This window comes from Eptatretus burgeri, chromosome 5, assembly GCF_056783735.1.
Source record: "Eptatretus burgeri isolate ZD-2024b chromosome 5, Ebu_testis_v1, whole genome shotgun sequence".
NCBI lineage: Eukaryota > Metazoa > Chordata > Myxini > Myxiniformes > Myxinidae > Eptatretus > Eptatretus burgeri.
In genome coordinates, this window is record NC_140965.1 from 16,079,828 (window position 1) to 16,100,843 (window position 21,016).

General features: G+C 43.5%; 1 protein-coding gene across 4 annotated transcripts in view; it reads left to right on the forward strand.

Annotated features, from left to right (window-relative positions):
• LOC147025924 (serine/threonine-protein kinase 38-like) overlaps positions 1 to 21,016 on the forward strand; it is a 48,343-nt gene that overhangs the window by 19,346 nt on the left and 7,981 nt on the right. For 3 of the 4 annotated variants that reach the window (XM_085880830.1, XM_085880829.1, XM_085880831.1), the window contains 7 exons: positions 9,108 to 9,231; positions 9,452 to 9,606; positions 9,763 to 9,865; positions 14,300 to 14,361; positions 14,508 to 14,625; positions 17,650 to 17,773; positions 18,061 to 18,156. In XM_085880830.1, the coding sequence (XP_085736956.1) occupies positions 9,108 to 9,231; positions 9,452 to 9,606; positions 9,763 to 9,865; positions 14,300 to 14,361; positions 14,508 to 14,625; positions 17,650 to 17,773; positions 18,061 to 18,156 (782 nt within the window). The remainder of the gene's footprint in view (positions 1 to 9,107; positions 9,232 to 9,451; positions 9,607 to 9,762; positions 9,866 to 14,299; positions 14,362 to 14,507; positions 14,626 to 17,649; positions 17,774 to 18,060; positions 18,157 to 21,016) is intronic. The other variant, XM_085880833.1, reaches the window with a different exon arrangement.

Sequence of the window (21,016 nt, forward strand, 5' to 3'; positions counted from 1 at the left end):
CGCGAAGCGAAAATCGGGGTTAAGCAATTGTTTCATGTCTGTCAATCTGTCCAGGAATGTAAGTTTATGATCGAGCAACAACTTATTTAAATTGAATGTTATATTTTTGAATACAAATTTGGTACGAACACTAACAGCTTGGTACGTTCCTGAAAAATGTCGCAAATGTCGGGGCACTGTTTTGAAGTTGTTTTTTTTTGTAATTACATGAAGAGCGATCACACATAAATCAGGACACTGCATAACAAAGGGAACAGCAGGAGAAAGGGGAAACAACAACAATAACAACAGGGCAGAGGGAGAAAGTAGATGGAGGTGGACAAACAAGGGATGTAGGTAATGATGAGGGGTAAGGGAGAATGCAGAGTGGGGCATTGCGGATATTAAAGCAAAATTCTGTTTGAACAGTTTGTGATTTTTGTCAAAGTCTGATTTGAGGGAAGAGGGGTGAGAGATGTCGTCGGCAAAGAGATAAAGAGGATTTTGCAGTCCATGAGATCACTGATGAAGATGAGGAATAATATGGTGCCAAAAACACTACCTTGGAGTAATCCAGCCTTGACAGGGAGAGGAGTTGAAAGGGTTCCATTGAGCACCACACTTTGTCTATGAGAGGGAAGGAAGTTAGTAATCCAAGAGTGGAGTCAGCCTTGGATTCTATAGGCAGACAGTTTGGAGAGCAAGGCAGGATAGCAGATGGTATCAAAAGCTCGAGATATGTCCAGAGATCTCATGATTTGATGTTGAGGGCCTCCATCCATTGTTGGGAGAGTAGAAATAGCATGTCCAAGGTAGAGTGACCAGGTGTAAATCCGAATTGATGATCTGAGATGAGGTCGTCGGAGAAAATGAATGATGTTATGTCAGCTGCGATGATTGATTCCATGACCCTTGCTGATGATTGGAATTAAGATAATTGGGCTGCAGTTAAGGGGATCCATTTTTGCACCTTTTTATGGGATGCTGTGATGTTGGCTGATTTCTAATTTTCAGGTGGATATTGGAGGTCAGTCCTGAAGTGTCAAAAAAAGAATGATAATTTTTTTTTTAACCACGAATACGTGAAACGCGAATGTCGAAGCAGGTCACACTTTATGACCCGCAAATATGTGGGGTCCACGAATGGTGAATCCGTGAATAGCAGGGTTCGACAGTAATTGGATCCTCTTCTATTTTTCATTTCGTGATATCATTGCTATTGTATAGCTCAGCAAAGCTACTCTCCTGCCTTGTACTTTAATTTTAATTTTTTTTAGCACTATCTTAAATGCTCATGTGGAAGCTTGTATGTACACATTCTTGTTATTGGAGGGAGGATGGTGATCCATACTCCATAGATAGATTGTGTTAAGAATAGGATGTATCATGTGATCGAGGAGGGTGTCAGAGGTAAGTTGTATGGTAAAACGTCCAATGATAAGGTCGTGATTGTACACAATAGAGAAGATTAAGGTAATGTTGGATTGTGTTGTGTAAAACCTCAAATACAGGTGAGATTAGGTGGAGAACTTTGGCACAGGGGAAAGCGCTACGTACTTTTAATGGAGCACATTCCAAGCTATTTGGCCAAAAGACAACGGCCCACGGCGGACGAGTGACCTGTAGGGCCCTGAAGAGGGGTGCAACACTTTCACAAGGGGCTGCCCCATAGGGCGGGGCGTTCCGAAAGGTTGCCCTGCCCACACGAGTGGGCGGCCAATGAGAGCGTCGTCCTATACATGAGTGTGATCCAGCAAGTGATGAAGGCTGTGTATGCACATGCGTGTGGCAGTTGGAGTTGGACCTTTACAAGAACAGCATCTCTGTTTCATCACTCTCGACAAAAAGACCAGTTTGGAGAGTTGTGAAGACATCGCTCCTCATCGTCATCCCCTCATCTTCCCCTCGTCTTCTGGTCTCATCGCCATCGTTCCCCGAGCCTGATTTACCCAGTGCCCCACCAGCCAGTGCCACATCATCCTACAGCACCAACCAGCTTATGCCTGCCTTAAGTCCTCGTCTATGTTATCCTTCGTGGTCTGAGTGTGATATTTTGGCATCATAGCGGGTTATTTATTTTCTTTGTACATAAGACTCCGTGTTCCTTTTTCTTTTTTCTTGTCTTTTGAGTGAAGGTCGATTGCCTATTTATTGATTGCCCTGTCGTTTCTTATCCCCCGTTTTTCTCTATAAAAATATCTTCCCGCCTTTTGCCGTTGCATGCGATCAACCGCCAAATTCTGCTTCATTTGGGCGATTCTTGGGGGTAATTGTAATAATAATAATAATAATAATAATAACAACAACAACATTCACCTCCTTGGTCATTGTACTAGAATGGAGTAAATTCTAATGTCGTTTTGGCATTCACAGAGGTCTTTGGACTACCGGCTCAGACAGTTTGTGTTAGCGGATGCTCCAGCGCAACAGTATTATATTGTTGGGACTCTGGGTTCGAGGCTTGCCACGAGGGGAAGCCCTCAAGTCCTTTTCGAATGCCCGGTCCTGAGGCTGCCAGGCACAGATAACTCCGTGCACCGGCAGGTTGCTAACCAACCACGAATGCCGATTGTCACTGCCAATCCGTGCAGGGTTACACTACTTCGCGTGATACTTTACCTGTGGACAGTCGAGTCAATTGGGGCATCGTGCCCTCGGCGCACACCCGCATTACTTCTGAGTGATACAGTGAGTGTGTGCTTGCTCATGACAGCAAATTTGTTGGGGCAGAACTTCCTGGCTAAACTAGTTTGCGGACCATGCTGGAACAATGAAGGAAAACATGAAACGGGCTGGGTTAATTTATAACATATGCAATTTATTACACGCGAGTGTGAGGAAAGGTCATGTGGCACAGTAAATGGGTTTTATTCACAAGTGTATGGCAGGGAAAGCAAGAATTTGTGGGTGCGGTAAAAGAAATGCAATTATTATTTACAAAAAGAAAGAGACAGAGCAGAGCTAACCCGATATGAAGAACTTCTACAATCTTCACTTGTATTAACATTACAGGTGCCATCAGACACACACCCGAGGAAATTGGAGATAGCTAGAGAGAGGATAAGCAGTTATGGTGTAAATGACCTCTCGGTACCTGGCGCGGTTGACGGACCTACGCAACCCAATCGCTTAGGAATGGGGAGGAGGGAAGAAAACGGGTGTCTACTGTGCGTGAATGGGGAGGTGCAATGCGGTGTAATGAGGCAGAGAGGAAGGTATGAAGATGTGGGTAATTGGAGAAACAAAGGCAAGAAAAGAACATGTGATCAGATAGACTTAATATTAGCATACGAGATGATCTGTAGATGCATCGAGTATTGGCTGTGGAACGTAGCTGAGCGCTGATGAACCGGGGATGACTTGGTCATGCCTATGACCGCTCGCTCTGCCCTGCTTGGTCGCTTCTGCTGTTCCCTCAGTTCGGCTATTGTAGTGGCGCTTCTGTCTGGTTGGTGTCTCGTTGAGGCGAAGAGAAGAGAAGACCTGATCCACTGTCTGCCACTACTTTTATAGAGTCCAGGTGAAGGAGGAGGGGGCAAAGAGGTGATCAAGAGGCCTTGAAGATGTTTCCGAGCTCTCGAAGCCGTAGCCACTCCCCAGCCAAGCTCTGGAGCCTAAAATGGCTTCAGTTGCTACCCAGCCTGGCCATGCAACAGAACTTCGTCACTTATATGGGGCATGGGTTTTCGGGAGTACTTTCTGGCCACAAACTTGCGCTGGAGTGCCCAGAACGCTGTTAGCGGAGCGCCAGAGCTATTCAGACATCACCGAATGAATCCCAGCACACATTCGCACTATGAGCTCCATGATGAAGTCATCTGGCTTGCAGGCATCCACTATGTTCCCCGTTCCCCAGCATCCCCAATGACTTGTGAGCATCCAATGAGCTGATGGCAGTTGCGGTGGTTATAGTGAGGTGGGGGAAGCGCTGTTGCATCTGCGATAAAGCAGTTGAAGCATTATAAACAGTTGAGGCGATTGTGGTGAAGAGGTCGGGCGTAGGTTGTTGTTGATATTTTTGGAGGTGATGTAGCGATCATGGTGAGGATTGTAGTGTCGTCGTGTGGGTCTGAGGTGAGGCATCAGTTGGTTAATGGCGCGCTGTTTGAATGGGGAAGTGACGCGCGGTTTGAACGGGGACGCTGCAGCATATCCTCATAACGTCACTGTCCGGCCCATGGTGTGCATGCATGCATCGTGTGGTTCGTGTGTGAAATAAAGTGAAAGAATAGGGGATTGACGATCTAACTAAAATCCCTATGCAACACATCTTGTCCCATTTACCCACTCGACATATGGAAGGGCTAGCTGAACGAACACAATATGTTGGATGCTATTGTTTTGGGGGAGTGTCGGTTTCATAGAACCACAACAATATGTAGGAGAGGACATCGATGTACCTTTTAACATGAGTTACAAAGGCATTAGTAAAGATGGAAAAAATCTCAATGTTATGTGGGTTTCAAACAAATTTAACTCGACTCGATGGCGTAATAGAGTTTCTGCTCGAGTCTAGGACGAGGAGGTTGGTGTTTCGAACCCAGGCTGAGTCCATACCAAAGACTTTAAAATGGTAAGTGCTGCTCCCTTACTTGATGCTCAGCATTTATAAAGGATAAAGCATGGTTAAACACCTACGTGGTGCCAAGCATTGTGCAGGCTTTGTCGTCCGAATGGCCTCATCCTATGTTGAAGTTCCTTGAAAGGGAACCCCTATCTATCTATAATTCCAGCAGTGTGCGTGCGTGCGTGCGTGCGTGCGTGCGTGCGTGTCACAGCTGTTTCTCGACAACCACTGGTCCAATCTAATTGACACTTGCCAGGTATATTGCTGGGGCCCTGTGGATGTGCCTTTTCAAGGTTTGATATTAATTGGACAAGTGCTTCCGAAGATATGGCCATTTATTTACCAAACCAATAACAGGACATGGTGCTGCGTAGGCGTGGCCTGTGTGTTTTTTTTTTCTGGCACACGGTTTGAATATTTTTTTATTTTTATTTTTTTGCACGTACGGCCACGGCTTCTCTTCTCTTTGTGTTTTTCCTTGCGATGACATTGCGAAAAGGCAAAATACGTTGGCGTTCATTGAATAATTGGCCATTAAAACGAAATTGCAAAAAATCGTAACTGCGATATGCAAACTTCCGGACAGTGAGGACTTAACTCCCGGATAGTGACGACATACTGTATTCTTTCTCGATTTCTTTACCGTCTCGATTTCTGTACTTTCCCGATTTTCTCGATAAATTATAGAGAGATAAACACAATGCCCCAATCCAGTCGTCGTTTACGTGAGTGAAGGAACGAAGCTGTGCGTCGTGCACACGCAATGGAATCTGACTAAGCACGAGCTGCTCGCTTGACACGTGACGCTGCACTCGTGACAAGGTGTTGTGCTGAAGAAACGGATGAAGAACGAGCTGCTCGCCTGACACATGATGCTACACGTGTGACGAGGAGTCGTGCAGCTGAAACGGATGAAGAATGAGCTGCTCGCTTGGCAGACAACACTGGACGCGAGGCAAGGCGTCGTGCAGAAGAAACGGAAGAAGAACGAGCTGCTTGCTTTGCAGACAACACTGGACGCGAGGCAAGGTGCCGTGCAGAAGAAACGGATGAAGAACCAACTGCTCACTTAGCAGACAACATTGAACGCGAGGCACGGCGTCGTGCAGAAGAAACGGATGAAGAACGAACTGCTCGCTTGGCAGACAACACTGGACGCGAGGCAAGACGCCGTGTAGAAGAAACGGATGAAGAACGAACTGCTCACTTGGCAGACAATACTGGGTGCGAGGCAAGGGGCCGTGCAGAAGAAACGGGTACGGGCACGCACGTACGGGCACGTGAGAGCGAAGGAACGGATGGTGTGGTTGTTTGAAAGTTTTTTTTTTGTTTGTTTTGTTTTTTTGCACGTATGGCCACTCATGTACGGGTATGCGAGAGCGAAGGAACGGCCTTTGTGGTTGTTGTTTCTGGTACGTGGTTTGAAAGCTTTTTTTCAGCGAAGGAACGGCCTGTGTTGTTGTTGTTTCTGGCACGCGGTTTGAAATTTTAGTATTTTTTTTTGCACGTACGGCCACGCACGTATGGCCACACACGTACGGGTATGCGAGAGCGAAGGAGCGGCCTGTGTGGTTGTTGTTTCTGGTACGCGGTTTGAAATTTTAGTATTCTTTTTTTTTGCACGTACGGCCACACACGTATTGCCACACACGTACGGGTATGCGAGAGCAAATGAACGGCCTTTGTGGTTGTTGTTTCTGGTACGCGGTTTGAAAGCTTTTTTTGAGCGAAGGAACGACCTGTGTGGTTGTTTCTGGCACGCGGTTTGAAAGTTTTTTTTTTGAGCGAAGGAATGGCCTGTGTGGTTGTTGTTTCTGGCACGCGGTTTGAATTTTTTTTTTTTTTTTTGCACGTACGGCCAGGCACGTACGGCCAGGCACGTATGGCCACACACGTACGGGTATGCGAGAGTGAAGGAGCGGCCTGTGTGGTTGTTGTTTCTGGCACGCGGTTTGAAAGTTTTTATAATTTTATTTTTTGTTTTTTTTACACTTTCGGCCACCCACGTACGGGCACGTACTCATTCATATAAAAGCTGGGATCCTATCAAAATTATTTTGTGCTTCTTCCTTCAAATAATTTTGAATTTCATAGTAGATTGATCAGATTGGAGCTGAGGATATATATTTGTATAATAAAGGTGAACAACTGAAAAAAGCCATTCGCGTTGTTTCTGGTGTTCTTGTGTTAAAGAGAAGGTCTTAACCCTTTGATCCTGAGCTCCCTGGAGAAAAATACGACCGCTTGGGTATATGTAGGTTTGAATAGCCGCTGGTAAACCAGCCCCTCAGTTATGTGGAGGTTTGAATAGCGGCTGGTAATCTGGCGCCTCGGGTATATGGAGGTTTGAATGGCGGCTGGTAATCTGGCCGCTTGGGTATATGGAAGTTTGAATAGTGGCCGATAAAACAGCTGCTGGGGTTCAAAGGGTTAAAAATATTGAGCTCTGCTGTATTGTTAAAAAATAAAAAATAAAAAGTGAACCTGGAGCATAATATTATCCCATATGTCTAACATGAACTTTCAAATGTTCAAATTAAACTCTCCCCCTCTCCCCCTCTTCCCTCCCCCCTCTACCCCCTCTCTCCCCCCTCCCCCATCTCGTGCCCCCTCTCTCTCTCTAGTGCCCTCTCCTTCATGTGACCTTTAATTGAGAGCAAACATAACAGTGGGTTGACATGTAATGTGGGCCATGTTTGGTTGCACTTTCTTCTGTTGTTCACAAGTTATCGTGGAAACAAAAATAAACAACGGATAGACTGACGGATGCACGACCAACCAGAAAACATAATGCCTCGGGCCTTCGGCTGCTGAGGGATGATGCAACGTCAAGCAGGATTTTCTCAATGATGAAATCACATTTGAAAGTTCATGTTAGACATGTGGGATAATATTATGCTCCAGGAAAGTATTTTGTTTTTTGACATATTTCCATGAAATTAAATTTTCTCGTTCTTGACGCTGGTTTGTAAAGGTACGTTGAGGAGAAAACTTTAACGACACCTCCATCGCTTGCCTTGGGTTGATTAATATCATAAAGGCAACACAGCCAGTGGGAAAGCATTCGTGGCCATTGCCATTGATATTTTAGACCCACGCATCTGACGCCATTTATCTCTGCTATTTAAATATTCTGATTGCGTATCCTTGGGTTACCCTTGGCTTCATATCACGATTGGTCTGGTGCCACAAAATGCCCAGAATAGTGGACATTCCATTCTGGGCACTTTATTTGTAATGCTGGAATACGCTGATAAAATTCCATGTACTGTGTTGATTTGTGCATTATCTACTGTCCTTGTGATTCAGGCAAAAGTGCATTTATGTCTCCTAGTTCTTGTATGAAGTGCTGCACCCGAGACCATACTGTCCTTACAATGGAAACTTAAAGCCAGCTGCTCAACTGCATTGAGGTTATGGATGTTAAAACCCCTTAATATACTTCAAAAGGGTTAGGCCACTTTGGCCAAATATAATGCTCATCGATTAAATGGAATACGCAAGTTTATTTTAAAGGGCCAAAAATAATGTTAGATTAAGTTATTCATGCTGTATAATATTCCAGAAGTGTTTGTTTTTGGGTTTGTTTGTTTGCTTGTTTTGGACAAGATGAGTTGAGGACTGGTGACTGCATTCAGTGTGTGTGCCCCGGAAGATTTGAAGCTGTTAAAAAAAAAAATTATGGTCTGGAAGGTTCGAGGGAGAGTGGAGCAGGAGGACTCCAATTCTCACTATGTAAATGTGCAGTGTATAGTGCTGCCTGGTGGGAGTGGGATCGTTGAGCGTGACCACCTCGGCTTCTGTTGGTATCCGCAGGTGGCTTGACTCTAAGTTTCCTAAAAATACCACAGAGAGGACTCCATCCCAGGAGCACCGAGGCCATATGAGGCGCCGCGAGGCGGAGTGATCTGAGGGCCACATCGGCCATTTTGGAGTTAATGCCATATAGCACTATTTTAACCCTTCCCCTATCATCCGAGCCTATCATCATATCATTAAAAAATGTCACTTCCATCACTCCTCCTCGCCAGGCCTCATATAACCTTACTCTTCTGCAACCGTTTGTAACTTGCGTGCACATATGCATAATGCATGGCAAGTCCATGCTTGCTTGCAAGAGCCCCAAGTTGAAACGTTTTGGGCACTAAAAAAAAAAAGATTAATCGCCCCAAGGATTCGTGGTCGGGGGAGGATGCTAATTCTCTCGATGTAAATGTGTATAACATGGTACTGCTTCCTTGGAGGGGGTATCACAAGTTGTACTAAATTGCGCCAATTCTGGGGGAATTGACCCGCCTGTAAGGGTAGGTTTTTCATTGGTGATACGAAAGAACAGAAAAGACGAAGGAAATTTGTGATTTCTTTTAGTATGGATACAGCACAGGTGTGATGGCCCAAATGGCGTCTTCTTGTGTCCAAGTTCCCTGGTAGATGTGGAACATGAGATTGATAGATGTCTTGTGTTTTTCATGCTGTATTCAGGAAATAATGGGGAATATGTGGTCCTGTACCATGGAAGTCGGGCTAACAGGGTTGTGAATGTGCTTCGAATTGCTGTCAGGTGGCGCACATTCGTGCTGAGAGGGATATCCTTGTGGAGGCAGACAACCAGTGGGTAGTCAAGATGTTTTACAGCTTCCAAGATCCCAAGAACCTCTACCTCATCATGGAGTTTCTGCCTGGAGGTCTGTTCACATTGTGCTCAATAAGTCGAATGTTTAAGTTTAACTCTTGTCTGCTGACTATACTTAACATGGATTTGTTTCTGACAGTAAGTTGGTCCATTGCATGGCATTTAAACCAGCTTATGTAGAAGCATATCTCATTTAGAGTTGTGTTTGGTTGATGATTAAGGCAATGGAGGTCATTAATGCTTGTTGACGATGTCTTGTGTCTTTGGTGCAGGGGACATGATGACACTCCTGATGAAGAAGGATACATTAACTGAAGAGGAGACTCAGTTTTACATTGCAGAATCTGTGCTTGCCATCGATTCCATCCACCAACTTGGCTTTATCCACCGGGACATCAAGCCAGACAATTTGTTGCTTGACAGCAAGGTATAGGGTGTATGTAACTGAAAGCACAGCTCCTCTTGGTTTTCATCTCACTGTTATCCTGTCTGCATGAAGCCCTCTTCACCCTACTGTCCACATATCCCCCATCATCAAACCTCATCAAACGTCCAGCACAATCCTCTTTCTCTTGACCCTTAGGGGCACGTCAAGCTCTCCGATTTTGGCCTTTGCACGGGCCTTAAGAAGGCCCATCGTACGGAGTTCTACAGGGACCTGACGCAGGCACAACCCAGTGATTTCAGTGGGTATTTCTTGCTGTTATTGTGGAGAAAGAGGGAGTTTCTCAGCATCAAAACTTAGACCTTTCCAGGACAAAGGTCTTGAATGGAATTGCAGACCGATTTTCTGGTGCAGCTTTAAGTGACATGATTGGTCAATCTTGTGCTGTTTTTCACACCAGTGGTGAAGCCAATTGTAGCAATTGTCCAATGTGAGCCTTTGGGGTTGAGGTTAAGTAAGTTAAGGAGCATTTTCCAAGAGTAAGCCTAGTCCAAAGAGGGATAGCATCATTTGCTAGTTCTGCTTCCTTGGTGGAGTAATGTTATTTCCCACAATACTGTTATGATCACACAGGTCTTCACAGTTCACTAGGGGGTGAGAGGTCCCGTGTCCGCTTTCAATTAGCCCCATCGGCAAATAGCCGTCAAAAATAGCCGAGTGGAATTTGCCAGCGGCTTATCGCGTTTTAATAATCGTGTTTTAGTCAGCGGCTAATCACATTTTAATAATCGCGTTTTAATAATCGTGTTTTTGTCAGCGGCTAATCACGTTTTAATAATCGCGTTTTAGTCAGCGGCTAATCACATTTTAATAATCGCGTTTTAATAATCGTGTTTTTGTCAGCGGCTAATCACGTTTGAATAATCGCATTTTAGTCAGCGGCTAATCACATTTTAATAATCGCGTTTTAATAATCGCGTTTTTGGCAGTGGGTAATCGCGTTTTAATAATAGCGTTTTAGTCAGCGGCTAATCGCGTCGTAATAATAGCGTTTTTGTCAGCGGCTAATCGCATTTTAATAATCGCGTTTTACACCGGCTAATCACGTTTTAATAATGGCGTTTTAATAATCGTGTTTTTGTCAGCGGCTAATCACGTTTTAAAAATCGCGTTTTCGTCAGTGGCTAATCACGTTTTAATAATCGCGTTTTAGTCAGCGGCTAATCACGTTTTAGTCAGCGGCTAATCACGTTTTAATAATCGCGTTTTAATAATCGTGTTTTTGTCAGCGGCTAATCACGTTTTAAAAATCGCGTTTTCGTCAGTGGCTAATCACGTTTTAGTCAGCGGCTAATCACGTTTTAATAATCGCGTTTTAGTCAGCGGCTAATCGCGTTTTAAAAATCGCGTTTTTTGGCAGTGGGTAATCTCGTTTTAATAATAGCGTTTTAGTCAGCGGCTAATCGCGTCGTAATAATAGCGTTTTTGGCAGCGGCTAATCGTGTTTTAATAATTGCGTTTTTGTCAGCGGCTAATCGCGTTTTAATAATCGCATTTTAGTCAGCGGCTAATCGCGTTTTCATAATCACATTTTAGTCAACGGCTAATCGCGTTTTAATAATTGCGTTTTTGTCAGCGGCTAATCGTGTTTTAATAATCGCGTTTTAATGATCGCATTTTGGTCAGCGGCTAATCGCGTTTTCATAATCGCATTTTAGTCAGCGGCTAATCGCGTTTTAATAATGGCGTTTTTGTCAGCGGCTAATCGCGTTTTAATAATCGTGGTTTAATAATCGCATTTTAGTCAGCGGCTAATCGCGTTTTAATAATAGCGTTTTAATTATCGCGTTTTAATAATCGTGTTTTAGTCAGCAGCTAATCGCGTTTTCATAATCGCATTTTAGTCAGCGGATAATTGCGTTTTCATAATCGCATTTTCGTCAGCGGCTAATCGTGTTTTCATAATTGCATTTTAGTCAGCGGCTAATTGCGTTTTCAGAATAGCGTTTTTGTCAGCGGCTTATCGCATTTTACTAATAGCGTTTTTGTCAGCGGCTAATCGCGTTTTAATAATCGCATTTTAGTCAGTGGCTAATCGCGTTTTAATAATCGCATTTTAGTCAGCGGCTAATCGCGTTTTAATAATAGCGTTTTTGTCAGCGGCTAATCGCGTTTTAATTATCGCGTTTTAATAATCGTGTTTTAGTCAGCGGCTAATCGCGTTTTCATAATTGCATTTTAGTCAGCGGCTAATTGCGTTTTCAGAATAGCGTTTTTGTCAGCGGCTTATCGCGTTTTACTAATAGCGTTTTTGTCAGCGGCTAATCGCGTTTTAATAATCGCATTTTAGTCAGCGGCTAATCGCGTTTTAATAATCGCATTTTAGTCAGCGGCTAATCGTGTTTTAATAATAGCGTTTTTGTCAGCGGCTAATCGCGTTTTAATAATCACATTTTAATAATCGTGTTTTAGTCAGCGGCTCATCGCGTTTTAATAATTGCATTTTAGTCAGCAGCTAATTGCCTTTTCATAATCGCATTTTAGTCAGCAGCTAATCGCGTTTTAATAATCGCGTTTTGATAATAGCGTTTATGTCAGCGGCTAATCGCGTTTTAATAATCGGGTTTTAAAAATCGCGTTTTAATAATTGGGTTTTAGTCAGCGGCTAATCGCATTTTCATAATAGCGTTTTAGTCAGTGGCTAATCGCATTTTAATAAGTGTTTTAGGCAGCGGCTAATCGTGTTTTCATAATAGCGTTTTAGTCAGTGGCTAATCGTGTTTTCATAATAGCGTTTTAGTCAGTGGCTAATCACGTTTTAATAATAGCATTTTTGTCAGCGGCTAATCGCATTTTAATAATAGCGTTTTAGTCAGTGGCTAATCGCGTTTTAATGAGTTTTAGGCAGCGGATAATCGTGTTTTCATAATAGCATTTTAGTCAGTGGCTAATCGCGTTTTAATAAGTGTTTTAGTCAGCGGCTAATCGTGTTTTCATAATAGCGTTTTAGTCAGTGGCTAATCGTGTTTTCATAATAGCGTTTTAGTCAGCGGCTAATAGCGTTTTAATAATAGCGTTTTAGTCAGCGGCTAATAGCGTTTTAGTCAGTGGCTAATCGCGTTTTAATGAGTGTTTTAGGCAGCGGATAATCGTGTTTTCATAATAGCATTTTAGTCAGTGGCTAATCGCATTTTAATAAGTGTTTTAGTCAGTGGTTAATCGTGTTTTCATAATAGCGTTTTAGTCAGCGGTTAATCGCGTTTTAATAAGTGTTTTCTTCAGCGGTTAATCGTGTTTTGCTCACGTATGGGTTTAACATTTCCAATTAACTGAATAGGTTCTCATTAATATGGGGTTTATTAACAATAAGAAACGGGGTGGAGGAGAAGAAGTGCACATGGCCGCAAGAGATGAAACAAGCTGAACAAAATGAATGTTAAAATAAATACCCGGAAGTGTTATTGAATCGCGATGGCTTCATTATTTAAACTTACTTACTCATTCAGGAAATTATTGATATGCAGCAGGAGATTGACGAGTTGGAGAGACTTGATGGGACCGTCCACGTAGCTGCGCTGGTCCACGGAGCCAGACAGCATGACCAGTACCAGAGAGGCACCTCTCAATAGCCACCCAGTACACTCAGTGCTCCTTTATAATGTCCCTCAAGAACCGATTTTTATCACCCGTGACTGACAGTCATAGGTCCCCTTGGACATCACGCACCTGCGTTGATTGGCTGGAGGCGCTGGTCATTTTCCAATCACGTGCCTGGCTTGTTTTGCCCTTATTTGATTGTCGTGATTTTTCGCACAGTTTACACTTGTTGTGGGTAGAATGGAATACTACAAGTCAACAGATTGTACATGGGGAACGTTGTAGAGTGTTGGGATAGGGAGGAGGGAAGATGGGGCCTTTGAAACAGACATTTGGGTGGGAAAGTCAAGAACTCACTAAACACTTCATTCGATACTACCTCGCCAATCACATTAATTACATGACACCTATGCTAACATCCACTATGAAACAACTCGTATATATTAAACCCAATTACCCCAAAGCCATTTCCGTAACAATATTTTCCCACTTTATGCCTGGTGTTGGCTTAATGGTTAGGGTGGTGTGCTTGGGATCCTGAGTTCAACTCCCACTCTGCTGTTGAATTAATACCAGGTTGGGTTGACTCTGCCTGTATCCTTCTGAGGTCAGCAAAATGAGTGCCAGCTTGCTGGTATCCTGTGTCAGAGTGGTGACCCATCCAGGATTGTGCCCACTAGCCAAGGAGACTGCTTAGGCAGCACCAATGCTCTGCACAGCGTATGATCCTAATGGATGGATTTCCCCACTTTGGTCAGCATCTTCCACTGAATAATTTGGAACTTAATTTGTTATTCAAACTAGATAAGTAATAAACTTGTCTTGCACGATGACTGATTTATAGTAGCTGAAGGTGTACAATTCAGTATTTTCAAAAACGTATCATTTCATTCTTGGTCAAATGGCCCTTCAGAGTAGTCTTGCCACATGTTTTTCAGGATAAAATAGACACAGTACAATTTTAAAGTCATTGCTAAACAAATAAAAAATGTTAAATCAGGTAATCAGGACCAACCTCCAATGTCAAATTTAGTTTTGTAAAATTGCCTGAAGCCAATCGATTTGTGGCTTTGGAGATCTGAGTGAGAAAGATGGCGTTGAGGAGTTTAAATTGATGTGCCGTGTTGTGATTTGACAGCTTCAAAGCCGATGAACTCGAAGAGGAAAGCGGAAACGTGGAAGAAGAATAGACGGCAACTGGTGGGCGAAGCACCTTTTCTTTTGCAGATGGCCGTTTGTTTATTTATTTATTTTTCCTGTGCTGATGGTTATAACATCGACGACCTGGTAGTTCAAAAGATCACATGTGACCCAGAACTCCCCCATTCTGCTCTGCCCCTCCAAAGGCTTATTCTACAGTGGGCACTCCAGATTACATTGCGCCAGAGGTGTTCCAGCAAACAGGCTACAACAAGCTGTGTGATTGGTGGTCCCTCGGTGTCATCATGTTTGAAATGCTCATCGGTTAGTACTTTAACACCACATGCTCTCGGCGTTTACATTTGTTTGGCTTGTACTATTATGTGAAACATTTGCCATTAGCTTGGACTTTAGACAAGAAGCATTTAAACTAGAAGGGCACTCGGTGGAGGGAATACCTCGGCCACGCAATGCCTGATCCACAAGAACATATCGGGCCCACTAAATTTTTGAAATACTATGCTACAGGATATATCGTTTTTGGCCCCATCTCTCAATGATTCAATCTCAATCTCAATTCAATCTCAATGAAAATGATTCAGTGAAGAATCATTTTCAAAATTAAATAATTCTCGTATTTTGGATCTTCACCAAAATCGAATCAATTTGTCTTTATCACACACGCAACTTGTCCACCAAGTTTTGCCCGAATCCGTCCACAGCTTTTTGAGATATCGTGCTACATATCGTTTTTGGTCCGATGTCATTGTTGAAGAATTACAGCAATATTTTGAGGGAAATGTTGTTTCAATCAATTATTTTCTGACGTGACATGCATGGGCACATGTACGGACCATAGAGCCACCTGTTGGCCAACAAATACACCTGAGCACAATGTTTGTTATATAGCTGAGGCTTACTATAATGACCAGCACAACTTCCAACAGCCGTATTCATCCCGTCGTAATCATGAAAATAACAAATTTGTCAAAATAATGCCTTTTCGGTGGCCATATTGGATTTTCCAATTTGGGTGCTTACGATGCAAAATCGAGCTTGGCAACAAGCAGATTCGAATTCACCCGAGAAAGGCTTGTTGGCAGCTTGTACTAAGAAATGCCTTTTACTGATTGAATAATGTACTTGTCCAATTCCTCATCGAGTCTACTTGGGTCGTGAAGTACCGAGTCACAGGTGGTTGTTGATTGAGACCAGACTGCAAAAGGATAATTTTGCAATGGATGCGTAAAAACAAGAAGAAAGCTACCATGTCACTGCATGGTCACTGAAGATGATCTCGAGCAGAACCCTCCACCATTTCCAACGAGACTCGCCAGTACAAATGGAAAATCCTCAAGTGGTTTCGTTGTATGAGAAAAGGGCCAACCAAACGGGCCGCATCGATGTGTTAAGAAAACAACTTCATTACACTCTTGAGTAGCTGGTCCTCCTCTGCACTTAAACAGCCAATTGGAATACAAGCCACAATTATTTATTATTCATTTTGAAAGGCTGAACAGTTATCCAATTGTCCATTTGTGACACTGCGTGATGCGAGTACGAAAGGGATCCCCGATTTAGGGCCGTGTGATTGGGGGGGGGGTGACCAAAGCAATGCTTTTTGTGCCGTGAAAATCATGAAATGTGTTACAAAAATTTTTTTGATTCATTTTATCATATTTTTGGCAAGAACCATTTTCCTTTCTCGTCATCGATGCTCTCTTGAACTCGCTAGTGAACTCGTATTTAGCCGTCCTTCATCACTGCATCTCAAGATGGATATTCTGCATGCACTGTTTCGTGCTGCTTTCACTGTACCTTGTGTCTGTCCATCCACCCCATTCATAACATACTTCATGTTTCATACATCTTGTTTAAGGGCCCATCTGTTCATTCCATGTTTAACTAGAATGGTACTCTGTGGAGCGCATACCTCCACCAGGCTGGACAGGGTACGTTTTGTATTCCACTGATGGGCCATATCTGCATCCAGACCTTAATGAAAATCGAGTCGACTTGTTTTTATTACCTACTCAACTCATCCACCAAGTTTTGTCCAAATCCGTCCATAACTTTTTTGACATCGTGCTGTACATATCGTTTTTTGGCCCTATCTTTCAATGGTGAAGAATCGTTTTTCGAAAAAAAATTTTTTTTTTAATTCTCGTATCCATTTTCATATCTTCACCAAAATTGAACCAATTTGTCCATGTCACACGCCCAACCTGTCCATCAAGTTTCGTCCGAATCCGTCCATAATTTTTGGAGATATCCTGCTCACAGACAAACGGGTGAAAACAAGCCGGTAGGCGGACATGGGTAGTCGACTACTCAATAGAACCTGATGCGATGGGCCCGTTCGATGGGGAATGACCTGAGGATTAAGCACAAGAAAATTCATGATTCTAGCTTCAAGGGTTAATGCTGCAGATTGTTTTTTCGTTAAAATACCCCCACATTTAGAGGTTTTTCGGTCGTTGCGAGGCAACGGAGGGGTCCATAGCGATGGTTCTTTCTCACACATAACTAGGACATACCATGAACCTACCATACCAGTTTCATGTATATCTGACTCATAGTCTCTGAGATATAACGAACTTCGTTTTTTTTTATTGTTTTCTACCAGGGTTCATTCAAAGTCTATCTTCTCCAACAGTTTTCATAGGATCCAGCTGGAAATTTTTGACAAAGAAGTTGATTATAGTGCACATAAAAGCCTGGAAGCCGATTTTTGATTTTCGAAAAAATTAATTTGTTGTGATTTTTCAAAAATTTTAAAGTCCCGTTGCTAGGCAGCGGGTGGTTGCTTAGCAACGAAACTCAAACGCGCACACTCCCAGCCCATATGGCACCTGTTCGCCAAGTTTCATCAAAATCGGTTTGCTGGTTTGTGCTGTGGAGCCTCGCGTTACACACACACACGCACACGCACACGCACACGCACACGCACACACACACACACACACACACACACACACGGAAAACCTGACAATAAGGGTCGAAAAAAATCTCAAAAAAAATCTTTGGAGATTTTTTTTTTAGACTCGATCGACTACCCAACATAATCTCTGTCCACCTTCGGTGGTGGAGGTAAATATAGTGGAAATTTTGATGGGTACCTCTCACTCTCTCCCCTTGTTCAAATATACCCAAATTTATTTCTGATCACGCCACACTGGCCTATCCTTTCCTTCACCAGTTTTCTTCCCTTCTCTTCCTTTTCTCAATTTGCCACCCTCTCCACTTCCCACCAGTGTGTGTGTGCGTAATAAATTGGTTTCTAAATGTACTCGTATAACTTGGAGTGTTGTCTCCTTATTCCATGCTTAACACTGTTTCACGTTACAGGATATCCACCATTCTGTTCCGAGTCTCCACAAGAGACGTACCGTAAAGTGATGCATTGGAAGGAGACGCTGGTTTTCCCCCCAGAGGTGCCTATTTCTGAAAAGGCCAGAGAGCTCATTCTCAGGTGATTCTGCTGCATGCAGTTTAACAACTTTATGGAGCTTCGATTGTTCACTTGGTTTACTGGTTTGATTTTAGTGTGTACGTGCCACGTGTTGTTGACTGGGCAGTGGGAAGAGCTATGAGTCTGCCATAGCAAGCCACCTTTGGAGAAATTGATGTGTGAATGGATATCAATTTTTATTGTCTTCATTTTTTTTTTTAACTTATTCCTTTGAACAATTTTAAGCTGGTATGAGGAATATGTAATGCTGTTTTGTAAATGTATTTTAAAACCTAATCCCTGATGAGGTTCTGTTGCGAGGCTGATCACCGGGTCGGGGCAGGTGGTGTCGAGGAGATAAAAAGTCAGCTCTTCTTTGAGGGTGTCGACTGGGAACACATCAGGTAATGGCGTATATGTCTAACCATCAGTCCCTTTATATCTTGCTGTTGCACATCTTCAGTATCCTCGAGCTCCCTCTGTCTCCAATCGACATGGCTTCTCAGTCTTTGATTGTCCTGCGCAAGTGAATGATAGATTTGTAGGTTATCCTCCACCGCCCCAACATGGCTAGTTATCGTAATGGACTGTTGCGTGTTTTCCAATAATGCCTTCTGCCTATATCATTGCTTGAACGCGGCATCCACTATTTTTGAGTTCCATGGTGCCATGCTACTATGGTCTCCGTACTCGAAGTGATTATCAACCTGTGATATCTGTTCACCAATCTTGTTCTGTGTTGAACCATATTAAACCAGTTTGAGGAGTGATCAGTCTGTCCATGCATCTATCTTACCATAGTCTTTGCTCAGGGTCATTACATGAAATTACCATCATCTAATATCTCATCTTACACCCCTCTTCGCGGGCCCTCAATCTGAACCAGCCCCAGGTCTACAGGGGTCCATTCCATTCAATGACCTTGTTTTTCATGGTCATTCGAGCCAGACACCCATAAAATCCTGGCTATTTCAAAGTCTTAAAAAAGACGGAAATAGAAGAGGTGGAGGAGTCTCATGGTTTTTTTGTTTTGTTTTGTTTCACTCACCACATCAGAGAACACACGATGGCAAGTCTCGACCTGTGTTCAACTACTTGTTTGAGTCTGACAAGCTCGTCTTCAATTGCCACCAGGCCAAATCCTTCGGGCATCCCTGCTTGGAGTCTTTGTGCAATTCTGTGAACACTGGGTATGGGCTTCTCGGTATCCATAAAAGCCTGTTCCAACAAGTTTGGCTCTTTTCAGTGGACAAACCTCTGCTCTGATTTATGTTGGAATTCCTGCCTTTTGAAATCATGCACAGCCTACACCCTCCAAAAAATGCCTATGTCAACAAACAAGAACATGTGAAAGTAGCATATGCTGTCGACGAGGCATTTTACATGGTGTCCCAAAAGTAGTGTGGTGGTCTGCCTGTAGGCTCGCTGTGCTTGAACAGTTGGATTTCTCTTTGTAGAGTTCAGCAATTGCAGCACATTCTTGATCTGTCCATCAATTCATAGTAAATCTCCATGCTTGGACCATCAATCTGGAACAAAATCACATTGTTCGGCATTGGCATTTACAAAATATTCAAGATCAAAATCGCTGCACTAACTTTTGGGACACCCTGTATATAGACATCCACCCAGACAGCCTCCCAAGTGCTGTTGAAACAAGAGAGAAACTGGAGACCCAGAATCAGGAAGTATTCACCTCGGGTGCTTGTGAGATTCGCTGATGGCCAGGCAACGACCTCACTATGGTCAAGGACTTGCCACCCAAATCCCGCTCTGACAGTTGCGAGCTTTGGCTAACTTTGGGTCAGACGACACTATAGAAGTGACCCTCGGCCTATGCGAGGATTGCAAAGTGGATGAATTCTGTGATCGTTACTGACCAATCTAGGACATAATGTTCAACATGCAAACAACCCACAGAATATGATCCTATTGTTTATCCATCGCCATTGCCAAAGTGCTTCTCCAACGTGACCACAAATAAATTGGGACTATCCCTTGGAACCCAGTGACATCTGCGACCATTTTCTGGCATGGAAGGGTGAGCTATTTCAATCCCAGATGTGAAGCTGGTACACTGTTACACTCATGATGGGATGGATACAACCACAGAAACCTATCTTATGCGATTCCTCTGAGAAGATGTATGGCTCGGTGGCCTACCTGTGCAAAGAAGGTTTATGAAGGCAAAATTCAAGTTTCCCTCGGGCGATCCCATGCCGCACCCAAATAACAAGTTTGTGCCATGCTTTGCATTTTATGCTGTCACTGGTTCTTAGCTCGCCAGATAACTCACTCAAGAATCGTCTCCCCTTTGCCATCACATGGGGCGATTCCAAAACAGCCCTCACCTTCCTCCTGTAGGTTTCACGTGTTTGTCAGTACATGCATCTCTGACACCAAACTCTTATTGAAAAACATAGCTGGCAGTTTGTCAACATCAAGAACGATGCTGCCCATGACATCACTTGGTGAAAATCCCAATGAGTTATGCCATTAATTCAAATAGAGGAGTGCACTTTCCCCCTTCAAATAGCCACAGGAACTGGACACAAGTCCTCCAGGTGAACCAAGATAGTCAACATTCTGCTGTGATGCTACTTGTACCCAACCCACTGCATCACCTGACTTTCAGCAGAACAAGAGCTGGAGCGACCTCGCCACTGGCACGTCATTCCAAGATGGGTAGCCAACGTAATTGGCACTACCTACTGCTGATCAACATGAGGAAGGAGAATGATAGCTCTACTACAAAGTGGAGCCATACAGATTCCCAGAGGAGTTGGCTGCTTTTGTCTTCAGGAAAGAATTGGCTTTGGGGAGACAACTTCTCCCACCAGCTTTGTAATATACAACCCAATACTGCTGCCAAGTGTGGGTTGGAGGCCTCTTACGCCAGGTGGTATCCTCCAATCGGATCCGAAATATCTGGTCATCCTAAACCTTAGCCATCAAATGGCCAAGTTGCTCATCCAAGATTACAATCAGAAACTCGTGCACCCCAACCCCAGAGAGTGTGTTTTGCAAAATCCTGAATAATTTTTATTTGGATTTTACACTGTCAAGAGATCATCTGTCACCCCCGACGATAATGCCAGGAGTGCTGGACTTGGCAAAAAAGCTGGGGTTCCCAAAGATGGGAGATCTACTGCCAGCTCGTCCACAACTTTACGAACTAGACCTTTCCATTTTGTTGCCTTTCCCCCTTTCCATATTGAACCCTTCCATTCTGCACTAACTCTTCCACGAGCCTCCATCGTGTAT